Consider the following 19,704-nt stretch of genomic DNA (forward strand, 5'->3'; position numbering starts at 1 on the left):
CTGGAGGGCAGGGAAGCCAGGCTCTGTGCCCCGTGCGCTGAGTTCCCGCTCAGTACAGTCTGTGTCATTCCTGCCCCCCTAGCAATCCCTCCCCAGGTGGGGAACAGACGAGGAAGCTGAGGCTTGGAGAGGGACATGACACGTCCCGGATCCCACAGCGAGGAGAGGAAGGGCGGGGTCAGACTCCCTCCACGACCAGCACAGCAGCTTCACAGGCCCCGGAATGTGCTAGAAATGCAGACCGCGGGCCCCTCGGCAGACCCACCGAGCCAGGGGTTCTGGGCGTTGAGATAAGACTGAGTTTGAGAACCGCCCGCCTGGTGCCTCCCCATCCGGCCCAAACTGGCAAAGCTCACGGAGCGCGGCTGCCCCCGGCAGGTCCCACCTGGGCTCAGTGTGTGGGCTGAGGGCAGAAAAGGGCAGGAAAAGGAGAACTGGAAGAGATGGCTCCTCCCCACTCCTCCCCCGTCTTGCCTGGACCCAGGCACCTGAGCCCACAGCCCTGAGGCTCAAGGTCACTTCCGCAGGGAACCCCCTGCCTGGCCCCTAGGCTCCTGGGAATCCTGGGCCTCTGTTCGGCCTCTCCCTCTCGCCTCTGGCCCGGCCTAGCCCAGGTCTGCTGGAAATGCCCCCCACCCCCACCCCACGCGAGCCCTTGCTCCCTGCAGGGTTTCATGGACCCAGACATGACCATGGCATTCTACAGGAGTGACCGATGGCTGCCCCAAAAGGTTCCTGGAAAATGAATGAAAAGCTAAGTTTCTCTTATCGCAAGAGCAATTTTTAAATCTGTCCAGAAATCACATTTTCCAGGAACTTTTTGAAGACTCCCGTGTACAAAATCTCCTTTCGGAGGCTTTATCTGCCCGCAACCATCAACAAGGAACATAGCCGCGGAGAGGAGGGGCCAGGGCTGAAGTCATCCCTGGCTACAGGAACGCTCCTTTGGGATCCTGCATGTCCCGTCTGGAATCAGGTATCCTCCCCAGCACTTTCTACCTCCGCCCTGGCTGGCACGGACGGGCCGAGGGACAGGAGCGAGGATCGGCCACCTTCTCGCTTAGGGGAATCCTGCACCCCATCCCTGGGGCGGTGTCGCCCACAGAGCTACTGGAAGAGGAAGAAGCTGAAGCTGAAGTCGGCCGGCCCTCTTAGAGCCACAGGGAGGGAGGGGCGGGGCTGGCCCACCACCTGGGCTCATGGCATCGGCTCTGGTGCCGTGGCCGCCGTGGCCGCAGTCTCCCGGGACCCAGCCCCTGCCAATGCGGACAAGTCCCTGTGTGCCTCTGTATCCCTGCAGGCGCCAATACCGGGCTGGGCGTGGGACAGGGGCTCGGCAAGCGTCCCCAGGAGAGGGCGGGATCCTTGACGGTGCCAGGGATATGAGGCGCAACCTATAAGACGGCTGTGCCTGGTGCCAGAATGTCCAGGGAGGTGGCAGCAAGGCCACTCCTGGGGCCCCAGCCACTGGGCTGTCTATGCGCTCTGTGGGGACATGGGCTGTCTCTGGTGCCCACTGCGGGCTCCCCAGCCCCTGGCACACACCCCACCCCTGGTGTGCAGATCCAGACGCACTCGCAGGCGCTGCACAGGGCCCTGAGTGACTGCTCTGAATGCCAGCGAGCTCCGAGAGATGACAACTTCCCAGCGCAGGGCCTCCTGCCCTCTGGGAGACGCCGATTCTTCCCGGACTGCAGAACAGGCATCTGCATCTTACAGTTGGCAGAAGCTGTGGACATGACCATGGCTTTGACATTTACTGGGCACTACTTGTGTGCAGGGATCTGGGCTAGGCTCCAGGAGGACCAAGAGAAACAGAAAACACATTCCCTGCACTGTCTCATCTGCCTCCCACGTCTGACCTGTGCTGTGGCCGCATCCCCACCCCCCAGCCTCAGGTCCACGCCCTCCCCCTTGGGGCACAGGCCCTCTGCCTGAGCTTTCACTTGCACGTGCTGACTCCCCTAACCTGCGTCCACACGCACTAACTCCAGGGCCTGACTGAGCACCATGGGCCATCCCAGAGGCCAGCGTGATTGGTCCAGGAAAGGACATGTGGCCCAAGCTGGTCCCGCGAAAGTCAGTCCCTGGATTTTACTGCACTCTGGGGGAAGAGAAACTGTCTTTCGAGGGAGATTGCTGAATGTGAGGCTGATGGAGGAGCCAGTGCTGTGGAGTAGCAGGTAAAGCCACAGCCGGCAGTGCCGACATCCCATATGGCGCCGGTTCAAGTCCTGGCTGCTCCACCTCCAATCCAGCTCTCTGCTATAGCCTGGGAAAGCAGTAGAAGATGGCCCAGGTCCTTGGGCCCCTGTGCCCATGTGGGAGACCTGGAGGAAGCTCCTGGCTCCTGGCTTTGGATCCGCGCAGCTCTGGCCGTTAGGGCCAATTGGGGAGTGAACCAGTGGATGGAAGACCTCCTCTCTCTCTCTCTCTCTCTCTGTCTGTCTCTGTCTCTCTCTACCTCTGCCCCTCTGTAATTCTGCCTTTCAAGTAAATTAATAAATATTTAAAAGAAAAAAAAGTGGGTAGAATTCTGGAGTAGGAGCCACAGGGAGCCGGCCGGCCTGAGAGCAGGGGCTCTCCAGGAAAAGGCAGGAGAGAAACGGGAGGCAGAACTCCCCCTGCGCGGAGACCCGGGGTCCCGCAGGCCTGCGGCGGGAACATCCTGACACCCGAGACAAAGACTAACCTTTCTCCGCCTATATTTTATATCACTTAATCCCCTCCAAGACGCCTTTCTGCTGCTTGTAATGGAAAAAGCCCTTCCGTGGCACCACCCACAGCTCGCCTCTCTCCCAGAGGCAGCGCAAGCCCGGAGCTCAGCTACACGAAGCCTCAGTGGCCTCCCCCCTCTGGGGCCCTGGCCCGGCTGCAGAGCCCTCTCAGCAGTCCTCAACTTGACTCCAGTCCGGGGCTGGCAGCTCCATCCTAATCCACACTGCGCTGTCAAAAAAAATTAATTTCTCCGAAACAGACAAGGCAAGGTCACTGCTTCCCTGCTTTGCCACCTTCTTGGGGTCATCACTGCCCACGGCAGGGCTTCGGAAAGGGGGGGCCCACGTCTCTGTGGTTAAGGAGCCTGGCACTCAAACACATGGAAACCTATGACAAGAAATGAGCCCCTCTGGGTCTCTCACAAAGCGTGCGATTGTAGAGAAAGTCTCAGCACGGTGCTCCCAGGGCCTTAACTCCTCTGCCACCTGCTTCTCTCCCTTCTACCCAAAGCCAGCCCGCGAGCTTAGAGCCTCCCACAACAGGCTGGGCTCCCAGTCCTAGATCTGAAGCCAGGAGCCAGGAGCTCCCTCTAGCTCTCCCACGTGGGCACAGGGGCCCAAGGACTTGGGCCATCTTCCACTGCTTTCCCAGGCCATAGCAGAGAGCTGGATTGGAAGTGGAGCAGCCAGGACTTGAACCGGCATCCCATATCCCGGCGGCGGCTTTACCTGCTATGCCACAGTGCCAGCCCCTCCATCAGCCTTACACTTTTATGGTCACCTACCTGTGCGAGTAACACTGGTTTCTTTGTTTAGAAATAAATTTGTACCAGCAAAAATGCGCGTCTATTTAAGGAAAAAAATAAGGCAGCTGGAAGGTGGCTCTGGGTGTGGAGGGACCCACAGGGTGCGCGAAGACCTACTCGGTCAGGCACATGGCTCTCTCAAGGCCTGCGCCTCGGCCGCCCCTAGAGACCCCGCTCCGGTGCGCCTGTGGTTGTCCCGGTCAAAGCTCCTGTTGAAATCGGGTTGCCTGTGCGGTGACGGGAGGTGCAGCGGCAGAGAGGGAGGTTAATGTCTTTCCCGAGAGACGGGGTGAGTTCTCACGGGGATGGACTCCCGGCCGCAAGAGTGGGTTGTGCCGACCCCTCTGCTGCCCTCTCTCACACAATCGCCTGCCTGTCTTTCCTGCCACATCAGGACGCAGCACGAGGCTCCAACACCCGGCTGCCAACCTCAGGGACCCTGAGCGCAAGTCACCCTCTTTCCTTTACAAACCAGCCAGCCTCAGGTGCTCTGCTGCAGCGACAGGAAGTGGACTGAGACCACCCGGGAGGGCTGGGCTCTGTCTTCCTGCGTGCTGTGCCCTTGGCTTGGCTGCCCCATCCCCGCAGTCTGGTTCATAAGATTCCAACCTGGAGCAATTCCATGTGTTCTTAAGACCCAGGCCAATGTTACCATTTACTGGGGCTTAGTTTTGCATAACTAATTGGGAATTTGCAGTGTGTCTGGTAAACAGTTTCTGCCTTCTCTTGCCCATTCGCCATGGGTTACAACCAGACAGCCCCGCTGCGGGCTGAGCTATCCCAGAGGGGCAGAACAGACCTGTACCCGGGTCTGGCACAGAACTCGCTGACACAAGACAAACGGAAGGGACCCTTGCTGGGGGTGTGGATCCCCCAGGTACAAGCACAGGTGCAGACGGCCCAGGCCTGGGGCCCCGAGAGAGAGGGAGGGGAGGGAGGGAAGGGAGTGAGCTCAAGGGCTGGGTGCAGGCCCAGGGGCTCCTTCAGCAGGGTAGGCGCCCGCAGCGAGTGTCCTGGGGCAGAGGGGTCCGGCAGAGGCGGAGCAGAGGACCTGGCAGGCACAGTCAGCCACTTTGCAACTTCCCACGATGACTCATGAGCACCCCGCCCCCACCCCGACCAATCTCACTCGGGGAGTTTGCAGTGAACCCCCGAAAACAAACGCCACAGGTAATGCTGAAGCAGGCAGTCTGGGGGCCACAGTGGGTCCCAGGTGCCAGGTGCGGAGGGAGACAGGTGGCGCCTGGCATCCGAGGGCAGCAATGCACGCAGACCGCAAAGATGCCCTGGAAGACTGCAAAGCTGCTGGGTACAAAACAGCCGAGCGGAGCATGGCCTCGCCAAGGTTACTGAAGATACGCCCCAAATACTTCCACAGACATGTGTCTAATGAGGCAGACGCGGGCCGATGCGGACATTCTGCAGCCAAACCCCGAGTGATGAATCTAACCTATGGAATCTCCCATAGCAGCCGGCAACCGCACGCAGGAAACTCAGCCACACAGAGGTCAAGGCCAAGGCCGTTTCTGGCTAGAGAAACGCTCCTTTGTTTGAGTGACCAGACCATCAGATGGTTCAGAGAGCCAATGGTCCCGAGACGAAACGTGTCTCAGAGACGTCTTGGGAGAATCTTGTGCAAAAGCGAAAAGGCGTCTGGGTAACTTTGCTCCCGTAGCCTTGGCTTTGGTTCTATCCTCACTGCTTCTTTAAACATGAATTAAAACTGAAAAACAAAACTCTGTGTGGGGGGCGGGGGTGGGCGGGTGAGTGTTGGAGACGGTACCCAGCGCCTGCCTCCCAGTGGAGCTCTGGCCTTCCAAACAATGCAGGCCGGTCACTCATCAGATGGAGATTGAGTTTTATCTGATTAACTGACGGACAGCATCCTTCTCCATCTCGCAGGAGCCTTCTGTGGGAAAGGCATTTTGCAGACTGCAGGGAAAAGTTCAGCCTTGGCTTCCCTCCTGCTCGGCCAGTGGAAAATTACAAAGGAGGCCGGGCTGCCCTCGGCCTCGCTCACCGGATCCTCCTGGACCCAGGAAAACACAGAGAGAAACCCGAAAACAGAGACAGCCATCACCACCTACCTGGGGCAGAGAGCAGTCTGGGAGGCGGCGGGGGCGGGGGCGGCGGGGGCAGCGGGGGAGGGGGCCGGCACTGGCAGATGTGTTGGCAGCTGTCCGTCACCTTGGAGCAGGACTTCTGGGGCTCACCGTGCGTCACCTGCGGAGAGGAGCACACAGAGAGATGTAGGAGACAGGAAGCAATGGGAAGCCGAGATGGGCCCGCCCCACTGCAGTTCCCCAGGGACTGGAACCTGGGATGCCTCCCCAAAGCCGGGGCAGGAGGGACCCACGGAAGCTGGGCTGGCCAGCTCTGCTGGGGACCAGCTACGGGGCCCTGGGCAAGTACCTGGCTGTGAGGGAGGGGTAGACAAGAACAGGCAGGCCACCTTGCGGAATCCCCCTACCGCGCAAGCGAGGAAGCCGAGAACCAGGCACCGTGGCTGCCCGAGGGTGCCACTCTCAGTACCAGGGCACGATCCCACCTTCTCGGCAGCCCGACCCAGCTGCCACCCCCATCTCCCTCGCTTCAGCACACTGTCCAGTCCTCATCTTCTCGTGTCCACCTGGGGCAGGGCCCTCCCTTCCCGGGGAGGACCCTCACCCGGCCAGGCCTCTAAAGGGGACAGAGCAGCCTGCCTGGTGCTCTCCATCAGCCTCTGGGCGGTCATGTGGGGAGCGCTCCTCCAACCATCCCTACCCCCACAAGCCCCAGGTGCACATCCACACTGCCCTGGGACCGAATGACCCACGAGGCGCTGCTGGACCTGACTCCCAGCGACCTCTCAGCCCCGCCCTGCTGGGCCCCGGCCCTTGGGGCCAGCATGGTCTCCCGCCCAGCCCCCTTCTCTGCCTGTTACTCAGCACAGCTCTCACCTGCTCCAGGAAGCTCCCCACCTCCCTGACCAGGCACCAGGCCTGGCAGTGGGGTCACCTGTGGGTGACTGCCTGCTGCCCACCTGTCTTCACCTGGGCATTCTACGAGGGGACTTCAAAAAGTTCGTGGAAAATGGAACTTAAAAGCAAGTGTATTTTGGTTCAAAAGATACAAGCACAGTGTTCTCCATGATACACGTTCCCCATGATCTTTCTGCAAGGATTCCAAATATTTTTTGCACCAACACAAACACCGTTTTACTCCATTTTCATGAACGTTTGGAAGCAGCCCTGTAAGGTGTATGAGAGCAGGGGCCAGTGCCCCGGCCCACCCCCATTATTATAAACCAGCTCCCAAGGCAGCGCTAGCATTCGGTCAGTGCCTGCTGAGTGCAGGCAAGCATGCCGCAATCCAGGGCAGCATGCGCGCCTCTTGCTCCCTGGCCTGCTGCGTTGAAAGCCTGGTCTCAGTGTCCTTGTCCGTGAGCTTGGCCGGGTGGCTGCAGGTGGCTGTGCCTGCCCAGCAGTTCCCCAACCCTGGCTGCCGGGGAAGCCGGGCCTGGGAACTGGAGCTGCCCAGGTTCCAGGTCTACGAGGGGCAGGTGGGGGAGCGCTGGGTACACTGCCCGCATCCCTGCCCACCTGCCGCGTCAGGGTCTGTGCTTGTCCCGGGGCCTGAGCTGATTTGAGGTACACAGAGCGAGCTGCTGGTCAGCCCCCACCTAGGGTGGCCACGGTTACTTTCTCTGGCTGTCTGTCAACCACGACGGAGTAGACCCCCCCAGACCCGCAACTTCCCATGTGCAGTCTGCCTCTGGAGGCGGGGCCGAGCTGGCCACCTCGCAGGTGACGGGTCAGCAGGCGCTGGGTCACGGCCACGGGGGCAGGTGGGCTACCTGAACTTAATACTGGGAGGCCAGGACACTCCTGCTGGGCAGCATTTAGTGTTGTTAGAGGACCATTGACTGTGTCTCAGATCCTGGAAGGCAATTTTATCTCCCACTGGGAAGTGCCTCTCCTCCCACGGGGAGCCCTCTCTCGATTATTTTAGCGAGCAGATTAACTCCTTCCACGTCGGGCTGAGCCCACCCTCTTCTCTGCCAGTGCCGTCCTCAGCATTCCCAGCACCGAGCCTGTCCCCCGCTGGATTGCCACTGCTCGAGACCCTGGGGGCTGCTGGGTGGCTCCGTGCTCCCGAGAGCTGGCCTCTGAGCCTGCCTCGCCCTGCACGCCACCAAGTATCCTGACTGCACGCCAGGCCACAGCCGAGGCCACGCCTCTTACCCCCTCCAAGGTGCAACTCAGAGAGTTCAAAGACAGGGGCGTGCTGTGCTGGCTAAACTGTGAGCTGCTGTTTTGAGTGGCTGTCGGTGACGTAGTGACGCCAAGTTTCAAGCTGCAGGAGGAGCAGCGGAAGGAGCCAGGTGCGTGAGGGCCTCACCCCGATGGGGACAGGCAAATGGCTCCATCCCTGTCCTCGTGGAGGCCAGCTCTGAGCTGCCTGCCCCCTCCCCGAGGGCAGCCACGGCGCAGGGGCCTGACCACTTGGTCCCACACAATCCTGGGGCCACGGAGCCTCCCACGAGTGACAGTTAGCCACTGAGCCCCTCATCCATTCACCTGCCAACATCTCTTCATGCTTCAAACCCCGCTCTCGCACAACCTGGGGCAAAGCCAGGCAGCACCCCACGCCCCCCAAGATGAGCCCTACCTGCTCGGTGCCGCTTCCTCGCCTGGCACACCCTTCCTGCTCTGGGGTGACACCCATCTCCACGCCATGCTGTGGGCGTCTCGGGGTGGGGCAGGAGTGAGTCTGTGCTGTGTGGATCCCGTGCAGCCATGACTTCCCGGCCCCTGGCGAGTGTCAGCCGTGGGAACAGCTGAGGGAGGCGAGTGGCGCCCACACTCGGGGTGAAACGCCAGGCTCATGCCCCAGAGTGCCGGTAGCCTCGGTGCCCACTGAGAAGTGTACTGGGGGTTGGGCGGGGGGACCTGCAGGATCTACCCGGGTCCCCAAGCCCAGGGCCACTTGGGGCTCTGCTGAGCAGCGGCGCTGTGTTCAGACCAGCAGGGGCTGAGCGCCCATCGGCACCCAGCTTGTGTGGTCTCTGTCTCGGGGAGTCTACAAGGAGAAGGATGTCACCCCTGTGTCACCGGCACTCAGCTGGTCTTGTCTGAAAAGCAGCAGAGGCACAGAGAAGTCAGCGACTCGCCAGCCACTCACAGGCTGAGAGCAGCTGTGGTCACGCCCAGGACCCCTCCTCACTCCAGCTGCCCACCCTCTCGCCTGCACTCTGCGGCGCCCTCGTGGGTCTGAGTCCTGCAATCGCTGTGACCAGTGCACCGAGGCCCAGCGTGCTGCTGCAGCCCCACAGCCTCGCCACCTGTTGTGGCCTGGGGGGCCCGGCTGCATGGCTGCCACGTGCCAGCCTCATACCCCCTTCCCCAGCCCCTGGCCCACTCCTGGCCAGCAAGCGCAACCTGCAGGTCTGGTGGATGCTGTGGCCACAATGGCCTTCGCTTTTGCCAAATTTCCTCCAGCCCCTCTGCTGCCGCCCCAGCCAGGCCACCACGGGACCCCCACTGGGCAGCACTTGCCTCTCAGTGGGGCTGCCAGCGGAAACGCAGGACCCCTGGAGTCTCAGACAGACAACAATGTGCCCATCCCAAAGGCCACACGGGAGACGCTAGAAGCTGTCCTGGCTCACCGGAAGCTCCCGTTTGGTTGCACATCTGTGCATTCACCGGCTGAGCCCGGCTGCCCCCCCCCCCGCCCTCCCCTTGGTGCTGGAGCTGGGCTCAGACCCTGTCGTCTCCTGCTCTAAGTCCTCAGGATCACGTGCAGTGAGACACTGTCAGGGCCTCACCGCCCCAGGCTTTCCCCCTCCTCTCCCTTCGGTGCCATCCCTGGGCCTGCTCCCTCAGCCTCATCTGTATCCTGACTCCTCCCCCTGAGTCACTCTGGCACCAGGCCCATGCTATTTGCCCCCACTGAGCTCTGCTGCCTAAGATCCCTCGCTTGACCTCACAGCACCACGACGGCAGGGACCACTGAGCCATTTGCACCAAACACAGGGCCAGGTATACAGCGGGTGCCCAATAAATGCTGCTGACCGACCACAGAAGGGGTTCAGCATGGCTTGGGCCCGGGTAGCTCCTGCTTAGCGCAGGGACTGGGGAGGCCAGGTCACCGCCTGTCTCCCTGACAATGGCTTTAGGAGAGCGACCGCAGCAGCGATGGCTTCTGGCATCTTTTGAGGAGTTTGGCCAGCACCACGGTAACTCGCCGAGACACACTGCTGTCACACCCAATCAATCTGCCAGCCTGTCATCTTCTTCCCTTGCCAAGAAAAAAACATCATTTGGAAGTGAACTCAGAAGAACCCTAAATCACCAAGCTCAGAAGCTCGGCTCCAGAGGCATTAAAGAGCCCGGGAGCAGGCGATGGTGTGCCTCTGGCCCGCCGCCGGCCGCCGAAGTGGCCTCGGACTTGAACCAGGGGCTTCCTGAGCATCCAGCAGCTTTGGCCGAATTCCAGGGGGGAAGCTGGGACTTCGGGGAACTTCCCAGCTCCTGACTCCTCAGGGGCCCCGTTCCTCAGGGGACGGGCACATCGGCCCCTCGCCCCTCTCTGGGGACTCTGTCAGAAAAACCCTCACGGGGGCACAGACGCCCACGAAAGGACAGGTCTTAGTCTCACCACTTAAAGGGAAACGCGTGGCCTCATGGACTTCCACATCGCGTCTTCCCTCCTCTGTTCCCCTGCAGTCAGCCTTTTGGCTTCGAAGCTCAATCCATTCATTCCAAAGCCCCCCTTCCCGTGGTTTCTCTGTCCCTGTCATTTGTAAATTAATTTTTCCAGAGCCTCAAGCCAAGATTTTACCATCCCAGTTGTCTGGAGGATTCCTTTCCTAATTGATTTTCATGAAAATTGATTTGAGTTGAGTAAGAACATCTCTCTCTCCCTCTCTCTCCTCTCTCTCTCTCTCTCTCTCTCTCTCTCTCTCACACACACACACACACACACACGGAGCTGCTCACGCAAGCACCGCCTGGTTGATGGACCAGGCTGTAAAACCTGGAGCTGCTTCCTATAAAATTGTTTCTTTGGGGGAGAGAAGGGTACAGGTGGGACTGGGTTTTCTGTTTCAATCCTGCTGGTTCATCCAGCAGAATTCTTGTCTCGGGACTGCCAACATCATCACACTGATCTCCACCCTAGCAGGAAAAGTCTTCCAGAAGACAGGAAACTGAGCAAGCGAACACCAGAAACCCTCTGTCAACTTCCCATCAGAAGGTCAGCCAAAAGTCCAACAAGGGACGCCCGTCCCAAGCCCCTGGAGTGTGCAGAAGGGACACAGTCCTGAGGAGTCACAGCTGACTGTCATAGCTGCTGTTCCGCACATTCAACAAAGCTGTCAATTCCAAAAGGGAAACAATTGTGAGTGAGACAGAGGCCAGTCAGAGGAGACAGCAGAAGACGGGGCCTGGCGCTGGGGTGGGGCTGGAGGTGCCAGCCAGCTCAGAGCCCCTTGTTCTCTGGGGGTGCGGGGGGAGGGTACCCAGGCCAGCGTCCGGCAGCAGCGACCCAGCCAGTCCCCAGCAGGGCCCCATCCTGTGGGTCAGCTCCCAAGGCACAGCAGGCTGGCGCGCAGCCTGTCACCCTTAGGGCACCCACCCGAAGCGTTCCCAGTTCCCAAAGTGCCCCTGGGACAGGAGGACACAAGCTGCACACACCCCAGGGTGGGTCCTTCAATGCCCTCCACAGTCGAACAGTGCCCCAGAGCCTTCGGGACCCCCGGCCAGTCACAAATGCCCATCAGCCTCCAGGGCGATGGCCAGAACCACGTGGCAGGCCAGAGAGAGGAGGGCCGCGCTACCCTTAGCTACATTGCCAGTGGCAGCAACAGCTCCCGCTTCCTGTTTCTTACGGCCCAGGCCCTGCGCTAGGAATCTTGCTTTCTCCCATCAGTACTGCTAACAGCACCATCAGGAAGAACAAACCAGGCTCAGAAACGTTACCCTGCAAGGCCCAGCTAGGAAGGGGCAGACATGGAAGCCCCTCTCTGACTGCATGGGCGGCGGCGGTGGGGGGTACTCCCTGGCCTCTACTCTGGTGCCCAGAGAACCAAGGGTGAGGGATGCATCCTCGGGCCGTCTGGACATGCGGACGGTGCCTTCTTACGTCCCCCATGAGTGGCCCACACCCATCGTCTGTGCACGCCCCAACTCCACCACCTGCAGGCAACACAGCTCTGGCTTTCGTGCAGCCCTGGGGAAGGTTCCTGGCAAGCTGGCCGGTGGTTGTGGTAGGAAATAAAGAATGTATATTCCGGAGCACTGTCCGTTTCAGGTTTATTTCCTTCCCCCCTGTCTGGGCCCTGGTGGCCCCTTTGTACCCAAGCCCAGTCCTGAGGGCCTTGGGCCACAGCCGAGGTCTCACCTGGAGTTTACCTTCTCAGGGCCAGCTGGGAAGGACCCGGGCAGACTTCCTTTTCTTAAACTCTCCCCAGGGTGGGGTGGCTGTGGGAAGCTACAGGGGTGTCAGGAGCCAAGTGCCACCTCCCCGCCCCAGCCCCGCAGCCCCTGCCCGCAGGGTCCCAGCCCGGGCGCTTCTCTGCTCACCTGCACGAAGCCCCAGAGCGGGTGGAGCGCGCAGTGCAGCAGCAGCGAGGGCCAGCAGCAGCCACGGCGCAGCACCAGGTCCCGGAGCAGCATCTCGGCGGCCGCAGCCCCGCTCGAGGGGCCAACTGTCAGGGGAGCAAGGCTCGGGTCAGGCGGGCACCATCGCCGCCGCGCCCCAGCGCACGCACCAGCCCGGGGCAGCGGGCACGCCCCGCACCCCTGGGCACCCTCGTCAATCAGGCGGGCGCCTTTGCTCCAGCTTGCACACTCGCTGGCCTAGCGGACAGCCCAGCACTCACACCCCGTTCTAGGCACACGGCCGGCAGCCAGCGAGCGCACCCTGGCCCCTGAGTACACTCACCGAGCCCCGGGCACCCCTCAGAAATCGCCGTACACAACTCGCTCTCACGGCGAGCACACTTCAAATCCGGCGGGCGCCGCTCACCCTGCGCGCACACTCACAGCATCGTGCACCACCCACGGGCTCCCGTGCACACCCACCGACTCCTGCCTACACCGCACCGCGAAATCGCCCGCTGCGTGCACCCTCTCTGCCCCGCCGGCCTCACTGCGCACAATGCAACACTTGCAACCTCCGCGCGCCCCCGGCTTCCCGCCCCCCGAGCCCCGCTCTCCCCCTCCTCCCAGCCCGCACCCCCTCCAGTGCCTCACGCCACCTTGGCGGGCTGCGGCCCCGGCAGATCCCCGGCGCGGAGAAGGGAGATCCGCGCTCCCCCCGCGGCAGCTCCGTTTAGCCGCCGGACGGCCCCCATTTAAAGCCCGCCGCCTCCCCTGTCCCCCCCGCCCTCTAGGCGGGGCCTCGGTCCTCACCCTGGCGGCTGCGCGGACGCCCGGGGGCTTCACATGCTGGGGAGGAGCGCCGAGCACTGGAGCAAAAGTTTGCGCGCCGCTTGGGCCTCCGGGGCGGCCGAGCCGGGGACCCGGGCGCCGCGCGCTCGCTCGGGACGCAGGGCGCGGCGGCTCCGGGCTGCGCCTGGCCGCGCGCGGGGCGGCACCCTGCGCCCAGGGCCGGGGCGGGCGGCCGAGGCGGAGGCGGAGGGCGGGTAAAGTCTCCCCCGAGCCGCCTGGAGCCGGCCGCGCGAACCCTCCCCGCGCCGCCCGGGTCCCCGCCCTTCCCGGTGGCGCCGCGCGGCTGGCCGGGGAGCGGGGGTGCCCCGGCTCTCCGCGCCTCTCACGCAGCGGGCCGGAGGCGCGGGCCCCCGAGCGCCGGCGGGGGCAGCAGGGCCGCGGGCGGAGGCGAAATCAATAATGCACGAAAAAGGGCAACAGACGTGAGCTGAGCCAGCGCCTCGCCCGCCTCCCGCCCGGGACTGCGCTCCCGCCCGCGCTCCCCGCCGCCGCCGCCGCCGCCGCAGTGATTCCTCGTCTCCATCTAGCGAGGCTATTGTGTATTGGGCGCTTAATAATTTATTCATTCCCCCGGAGGCCCAGGAGTCCCGGCGCTCGGGGGTCTCGCTCCTCGCTTGCCTGTTCTCCCGGGAGCAGTGATTTTTTGAGACCCCTTTTCCCCGGGTGCCGAGCTAGCAGGTGCAGGCCACCTTGCCCGGGGTCAAGTGCCTGGCCCTCGAGTTTGCGGCCCTGCAGGGGGGTCTCCCCGCCAGCCAGCCTTCGACTGCGTCTCTCTGGGGAAGAATCCTTCTGGCACTGCCTCTCCCCGCCCGTCTGTAGAAGGCGCGGGCGGGGGAGAGATTATCAACAAGTCGTCCTGGGGAAACGGTGGATTCCATCTCTCAAGTTGCTCCTGCAGGCACCTGGCCGCTCCTCTTGGGCGGCGGCAACTCGGTCCTGCCCTGCCCCAGGGCTGAGCGCGGCTCATCGGTACCCAGCCTCTGCAAACCCGCACCTCAGCCTCAACTAGGGAGAGGCGGGGCACAAACTGCTGGGGCCTTGGCTGCCCACGGAGAGGGTCCCGCTGTCCCTGGCAGGGCAGACAGCGAGGGGTCGCTCCAGACAGGGCAGGCAGGCCGGAGGATTGCAGACTGGAGAGAGGGGAGTGAAACCCTCCAGGCCAAGGGGAGCTGCAGGGTGTAGGTTTTGGTTGCTCCTTGGGCAAAAATATGCAAATGCTTGTTCATTTGCTCCGTGCCTGTGAGCACCCACTAGGGTCCAGACGGAGTACTGGATGCTGGGTGGCCACATCACATGTGGCCTCAGCCCATTGTCAGAGGAGGAGGCTGGGGAGGAGCTTCCTGGCTGACCTGGACAGTTTGAAGCCAGGGAATGACGTGTGAACTCGAGCCGGCCGAGGGCACAGGAGCCCTGGGTGCTGGCTGCCTGTGCGGGGGGAGCCGCTGAGCGTGCTTCGCTCAGTGCACGACTTCAGCAGCCCCCGCCCGATGTTTATGCTCGGAGCACTTTGTCACTTATAAATGTTCTTTCTGTCACCTTTCAGTTCCACGCTCACGACGCTGCGATAAACATAATTGCCCGATTTGCCAAGTTCAGAGATGTTTATGGCTTAGCCTGAATCACACAGCCACTCCCCTGGGATTGAGATAGATTCAAAAGCACCTGCCCCCCCCCCCAAAAAAAAAGACAAATGCAAGGCTGGGAGAGGCCGGGCAGGTTCTGTACATGGGAAAGCCTGCATCGTCCATCTGCCCTTCAGGGTCCCTGTTTCAGACCCAATCCACGCTCAAGGGTCGCGCGGGCCCCACATGTTCTGTGCCCTTGTGATACTGTGGAACATCAAGCCTCCCTTGGAGTGAAGACTGGACTGTCACTCAAGCCATAGCAGGACCAAGGGAGGTCATGGCTCCCCTCCCCCTGCCTGGACTCAGGACACCAGGGCACGTGGGGTCCTGCAGGTGCCTCTACTCAGAAATGCGGGGCAGTTCAACCAGCAGGAAAACGATGAATGACGCAGGATGAGGAGCGCGGGGTCTGGGAAGGGGATTGCAGGATTCCCTGTGGCTGTCAGGAGGCAGCCAGCGGGCGCGCTGAGCGACTGGACATGCTTCCTTCGGAAGATAGGGCCAGCCCGGTGATGCTCGGTCTTGCGCTTGCTGCCCTTGCTCCCTGCTTCACTCCCCTGGCCTCTCCCCTTTGCTGTGCTAGGATCGCATCCCTGGGTGACGCGTCAGCAAGCCGCGCGTGCTGCGGGCTCTGTCTCCCGAGGGACAGGGACAGCAGGTACCACAGTGGTTCTGAAAAGCAGAACTTCAGTGTGGGACATTGGAGTTGGGTTTTCCGTCTGTAAGCAATAGGGACCCACTTCTGTGTGACAGTGAACAGGACTATATCTGGCAAAAGTGACGTTGCAACTTCTTCTTAAACCTTTACTTATTTATTTGAAAGGCAGACTTACAGAGAGAAGAAGAGATCATTTTTTAAAAAAGATTTATTTAGTTTTTATTTGAAAAAGTTATATATAGAGAAAGGGGGAGAGAGAGAGGGAGAAGGAAGGGAGAGGGAGAGGGAGAAGAGAGGGAGAGAGAGACAGGGAGAGATCTTCCATCTGCTGGTTCCCTCCCCAAATGGTCACAATGGCCAGGACTCATCTGTGAAGCCAGGAGCCAGGAGCTTCTTCCAGGTCTCCCATGTGGATGTACTGCTTTCCCAGGCGCACTATCAGGGACTTGAAACAACACCCACTCGGCACTCAGGCTACTGTTTAACCAACTGCACCACAGTGCTGGCAGAAAGAGAGAGAGAGGTCTTCCATCCGCTGGTTCACTCCCCCAAATGACCACAACAGCCGGGGCTGGACCAGAATGAAGCCAGGAGCCAGGAGCTTCATCCAGGTCTCCCACATAGTTGGCAGAGGCCCAAGCACTTGATCCATCTTCCTCTGCTTTCCCAGTCCCTTAGCAGAGAGCTGAATTAGAAGTAGAGCCACCGGGACTCGAATCTGAGCCCATATGGGACGCCGGCGTCACAGGCAGCATCTCAACGCGCTGTGCCACAATGCACACTCTGACATAATTTCTAAAGCTTTGTCTGCAGCTAACGGGAGTGGGGTGTACATAACAGAACCCTGCAATGGGGTTAAGTGGGGGAGACGGTAATCCTAAGGATGGTGAGGTTGGGGGCCTCCTGGCAGTATCAGCAGCCTTGCAGATGGCAGGCTCAGGGAAGCCCGCTGCCGACTTAGGGCACGCTTCGTGAAAGCTTTAAGGATGCTCTTGTGATCCAAGACAGACTATCCTGAAAATTAAGCCCAGGATCTGACTGTGAGCGTGGCAGAGCTAAAAAGGATTCTAAACACGCAGCTACATCGCCGTCTTATGTCCAATCAGGGCTCTGATAGGCAGTGATTTGGACCTTGCGATGTCTAATGGAGACATGTGGATGGGCAAGCCTGAACATTCGCAGAACCCACAGTCTCCCGAAATCCTCTGCTGGAGAGAAGCGACTCTCCTGCTCGTTGGAACAGAGCGGTTCCTCTTGGCCTGGAGACTGTAGTGACCTCACTGAAGCAGGCGCTTTGCAGTGTGGCACTTGTCACAAGAATAGCCTACAGCAGATGAGCTGAGAGGCCAGGATTTTTTTGCATATTCAGGGGGAAAAGAACTGAAGGCTCAGAGAGGCATGAATGTGAGAATGCTAAGACCCTAGGTCCCACCTCTTGCCTCTGTTCCCTGGAATGGCGCAGAGAACACTCCTTTCACTGACAGAAAGAAAAGGCTCCCAGGGAACTTTGGCACCTTGGAGGAGTGCAGCGGAAGACCTGGCTGCGTGACAGGAGAGGGCGGGGAGATCGAGTCCCTTGTGCCAGTGGAAGTCAATGAAATGGCAAGGGCCAGGCGGCCAGTGGGTCCCGAGAGGGAAGGGGGCAAAGCTGGAGTGGCCATCCGGGTGACCTGGGCTATCGGAATCCAAGTCAACGGCTCAGAGATGGTTGTGTGAGTGGGGTGAGAAAGAGAGCTGACTGTGGCCATGCTCAGTTTCTGTAAGTGCAAGAAACTCGGGAGTGGAAGGCCAGAGAGATGACATCAACTACTGCAGTGGGGAATGACCTAAGACTGCTCACAGCCCAGAGTCCACGGGTTGAAGAGCCTGGGTTTCTTTGAAGGACCACGCGATGCCACGGAGGCATCAGGTCAGCCAAGCACAGCAGCAATCTAACAGGTGATGGTGCATTTAGGGGCCGAGGAACAGGTGAATTACCTAAGCATCTGGCCTCCTGTCACCATCTCATTTGAAGTTTGCTACGATGTTGTGATAGAGAGGGTCTCATCTACAGGCAGATGACGTCTTAGATTGGTGCTAGTTAGGCACAGACAATAACCGCTTTTCAGCCTCCTGCAAGGGGGAAGTGGCCCAAGGTGCAGGTGCACCCTGCCTGCTGTGCAGGGCTAGCTGGCTCAGCTGTCAGGCAAGGGCTTGGAGGGCAAGCAAGCAGTGTGTGGATGAGCTCACGGAAGCGTGCACAAACGCTTTGGGTCTTTTCGCCTCATTAATGCTCACCAGAGAGCATCCATTGCCAAGGAGGCTGTCGGCGATCGGTAGACAGGGTGACCCAGCTGCTCTCCTGGGCCCTGCTAGTGCTTCCCTGACACACAGACGGCTCAGCTGTGACAGCGGCGGGGATAACAGCTGTGGGGTTGGAGAATCTTTCTCCTGGATGCACTGGGAGCTGATAGATGTGTCTGTGATAGCTAGAACACAAGTCTGGGAACCAGGGAGTGGAGGGAGGCCCAGTCCCCCTGAGCCCTGCAGAATCTGTGCTGTGTTGCTGCCACCTTGGCTCAGAAGGGTTAGAAGTGCTGGCTTGGGGCTGGTGCTGTAGCACAGTGGGTTAAACCACTGCCCATAGCACCGGCAGCCTATATGAGCGCCCGGGTGAGTCTCAGCTGCTCCACTTCTGTCCAGCTCTCTGCTAATGCGCCTGGGAAAGCAGTGGAGGATGGCCCAAGTGCTTGGGCCCCTGCACCCACATGGGAGTGAACCAGGGACATAAAATCAATCTCTCTCTCTCCTCTCCATCTGTGTGTGTGTGTGTGTGTGTCTCCCTCTTTCTCCCCCTCTCTCTGTAACTTTCAACTAAACACGTAAATAATTATTTTAAAAAAGAAGACGTGCTGGATCCTAGAGGCTGAAACCTGCCTGGATGAACCCAGAAGCCGTGACCGTGAGCTGGCACCTTGGGCCCTTGGGCTGCTCCTGCCGGTGGGCCAGCAGTGAGAGAAGGGGTTGCTGTTTTGGGGGGTGATTGCCTTTGTTGCCATGGGGGAGGGCGTGGCTAGGGAGGATCCGGCATGAAGGACTGAATTGTGTTGCCCTGGGATGCGTATGTGGAAGATCTAGTCCCCAGGGGCTACATTGGGAGACAGGGTCTCTGGAAGGTCATTAGGATGAAATGATGTCATGGGGTGGGCATTGCTGTCCCTACAGGAAGAGGAAGTGAGCCAGAGCAACACGCGGAGAAAGGCCAAGTGAGGAGAGCAACCATCAGCCAGCAAGACGGCCCTCAGCCTTGACCTGGGACTGCCACACTCCAGACGGCGAGGAGATCCAATGTTTTAAGGTGAGGATCCTTCCTTCCTTCCTTCCTTCCTTCCTTCCTTCCTTCCTTCCTTCCTTCCTTCCTTCCTTCCTTCCTTCCTTCCTTCCTTCTTCTCTCTCTCTCTTTCTCTCTCTCTCTTTCTTTCTCTCTCTCTCTCTTTCTTTCTCTCTCTCTCTCTTTCTTTCTCTCTCTCTCTTTCTTTCTCTCTCTCTCTCTTTCTTTCTCTCTCTCTCTTTCTTTCTCTCTCTCTCTTTCTTTCTCCCTTTCTCCCTTTCTCTCTTTCTCTCTCTCTCTCTCTCCTTCTCTCTTTCTCTCTTCCTCTCTTCCTCTCTTCCTCTCTTCCTCTCTTCCTTTCTTTCTTTCTCTTTCTTTCTTTCTTTCTTTCTTTCTTTCTTTCTTTCTTTCTTTCTTTCTTTCTTTCTTTCTTTCTTTCTTTCTTTCTTTCTTTCTTTCTTCTTTGAGAGGCAGACAGACAAAGAGAGAAAGGGAGACAAACAGACTGACAAAGAGAGGACACTCCCATTTCCTGCTTTACTCCCAAAATACCCACAGCACTGGGGCTGGACCAGACCAAAACCAGGAGTCAGGAACTCGATCCAGGTCACCCACCTGGGTGACAGGGCCCCAGGTACTGGAGCCATCTTTGCTGCCTCCCAGGGTGGTGCATTAGCAGAAGCTGGAATCAGGAGCAGAGCTGAGACTTGAACCCCGGCACTCCAGCATGGGCTGCAGGTGTCTTACCCACTGCACCCACTGCCCACCCCGCGAGGGTGGCTGTCTATGGCTTAGCCAGTGGCCTGCAGTTTGAGCTGGCGGTTCCACTGGGGCTTCTCTGCTCAGAGATGAACGTGAATGAGCGATCCCAACATTCAGAGACCTGCAGATGAGAGAGAACCCAGACAGCTGAGGAGCTGCCGTGGAGATCCGGAGAGCCGGTGGGGAGGGGTCAGGCCGAGGGGGATGTGAGGGAGCCGCGGAGGCCGAGGCCGCTTTGATAACCATCCCTTTGACGGTGGACAGCGCACCCCTGGGCGAGCTACGTCCGTCCTTCACGGGGGCGAAGTCTGTGTGGCCCCATCACTTGTTGCACTCCCGCCACCTCTCGACACTGCCACACCAAGGGCACTCACACTCTCCGGGTGAGTTCA

General features: G+C 60.0%; 1 protein-coding gene across 5 annotated transcripts in view; it reads right to left on the bottom strand.

The window, feature by feature from the left end:
- The window catches only part of PRIMA1 (proline rich membrane anchor 1), a 49,233-nt gene extending 35,806 nt beyond the window's left edge, over positions 1-13,427 (bottom strand). For 3 of the 5 annotated variants that reach the window (XR_011385024.1, XR_007911819.2, XM_051826424.2), the window contains exons 1-3: positions 12,765-12,895; positions 12,088-12,212; positions 5,611-5,746 (exon numbers count right to left, since the gene is read on the bottom strand). Coding sequence is in view for 3 of the 5 variants with exons in the window: in XM_051826424.2 (XP_051682384.1) it covers positions 5,611-5,746; positions 12,088-12,180 (229 nt within the window). In the remaining 2 variants the exon portion in view is untranslated. Of the gene's footprint in view, positions 1-5,610; positions 5,747-12,087; positions 12,213-12,448; positions 12,594-12,764; positions 12,896-12,918 lie in introns of those variants that run through there. The other 2 variants (XM_051826425.2, XM_070065559.1) reach the window with 2 other exon arrangements.
- Between the last annotated feature and the right edge of the window lie 6,277 nt (positions 13,428-19,704).

This window comes from Oryctolagus cuniculus, chromosome 20, assembly GCF_964237555.1.
Source record: "Oryctolagus cuniculus chromosome 20, mOryCun1.1, whole genome shotgun sequence".
Taxonomy (NCBI): Eukaryota; Metazoa; Chordata; class Mammalia; order Lagomorpha; family Leporidae; genus Oryctolagus; species Oryctolagus cuniculus.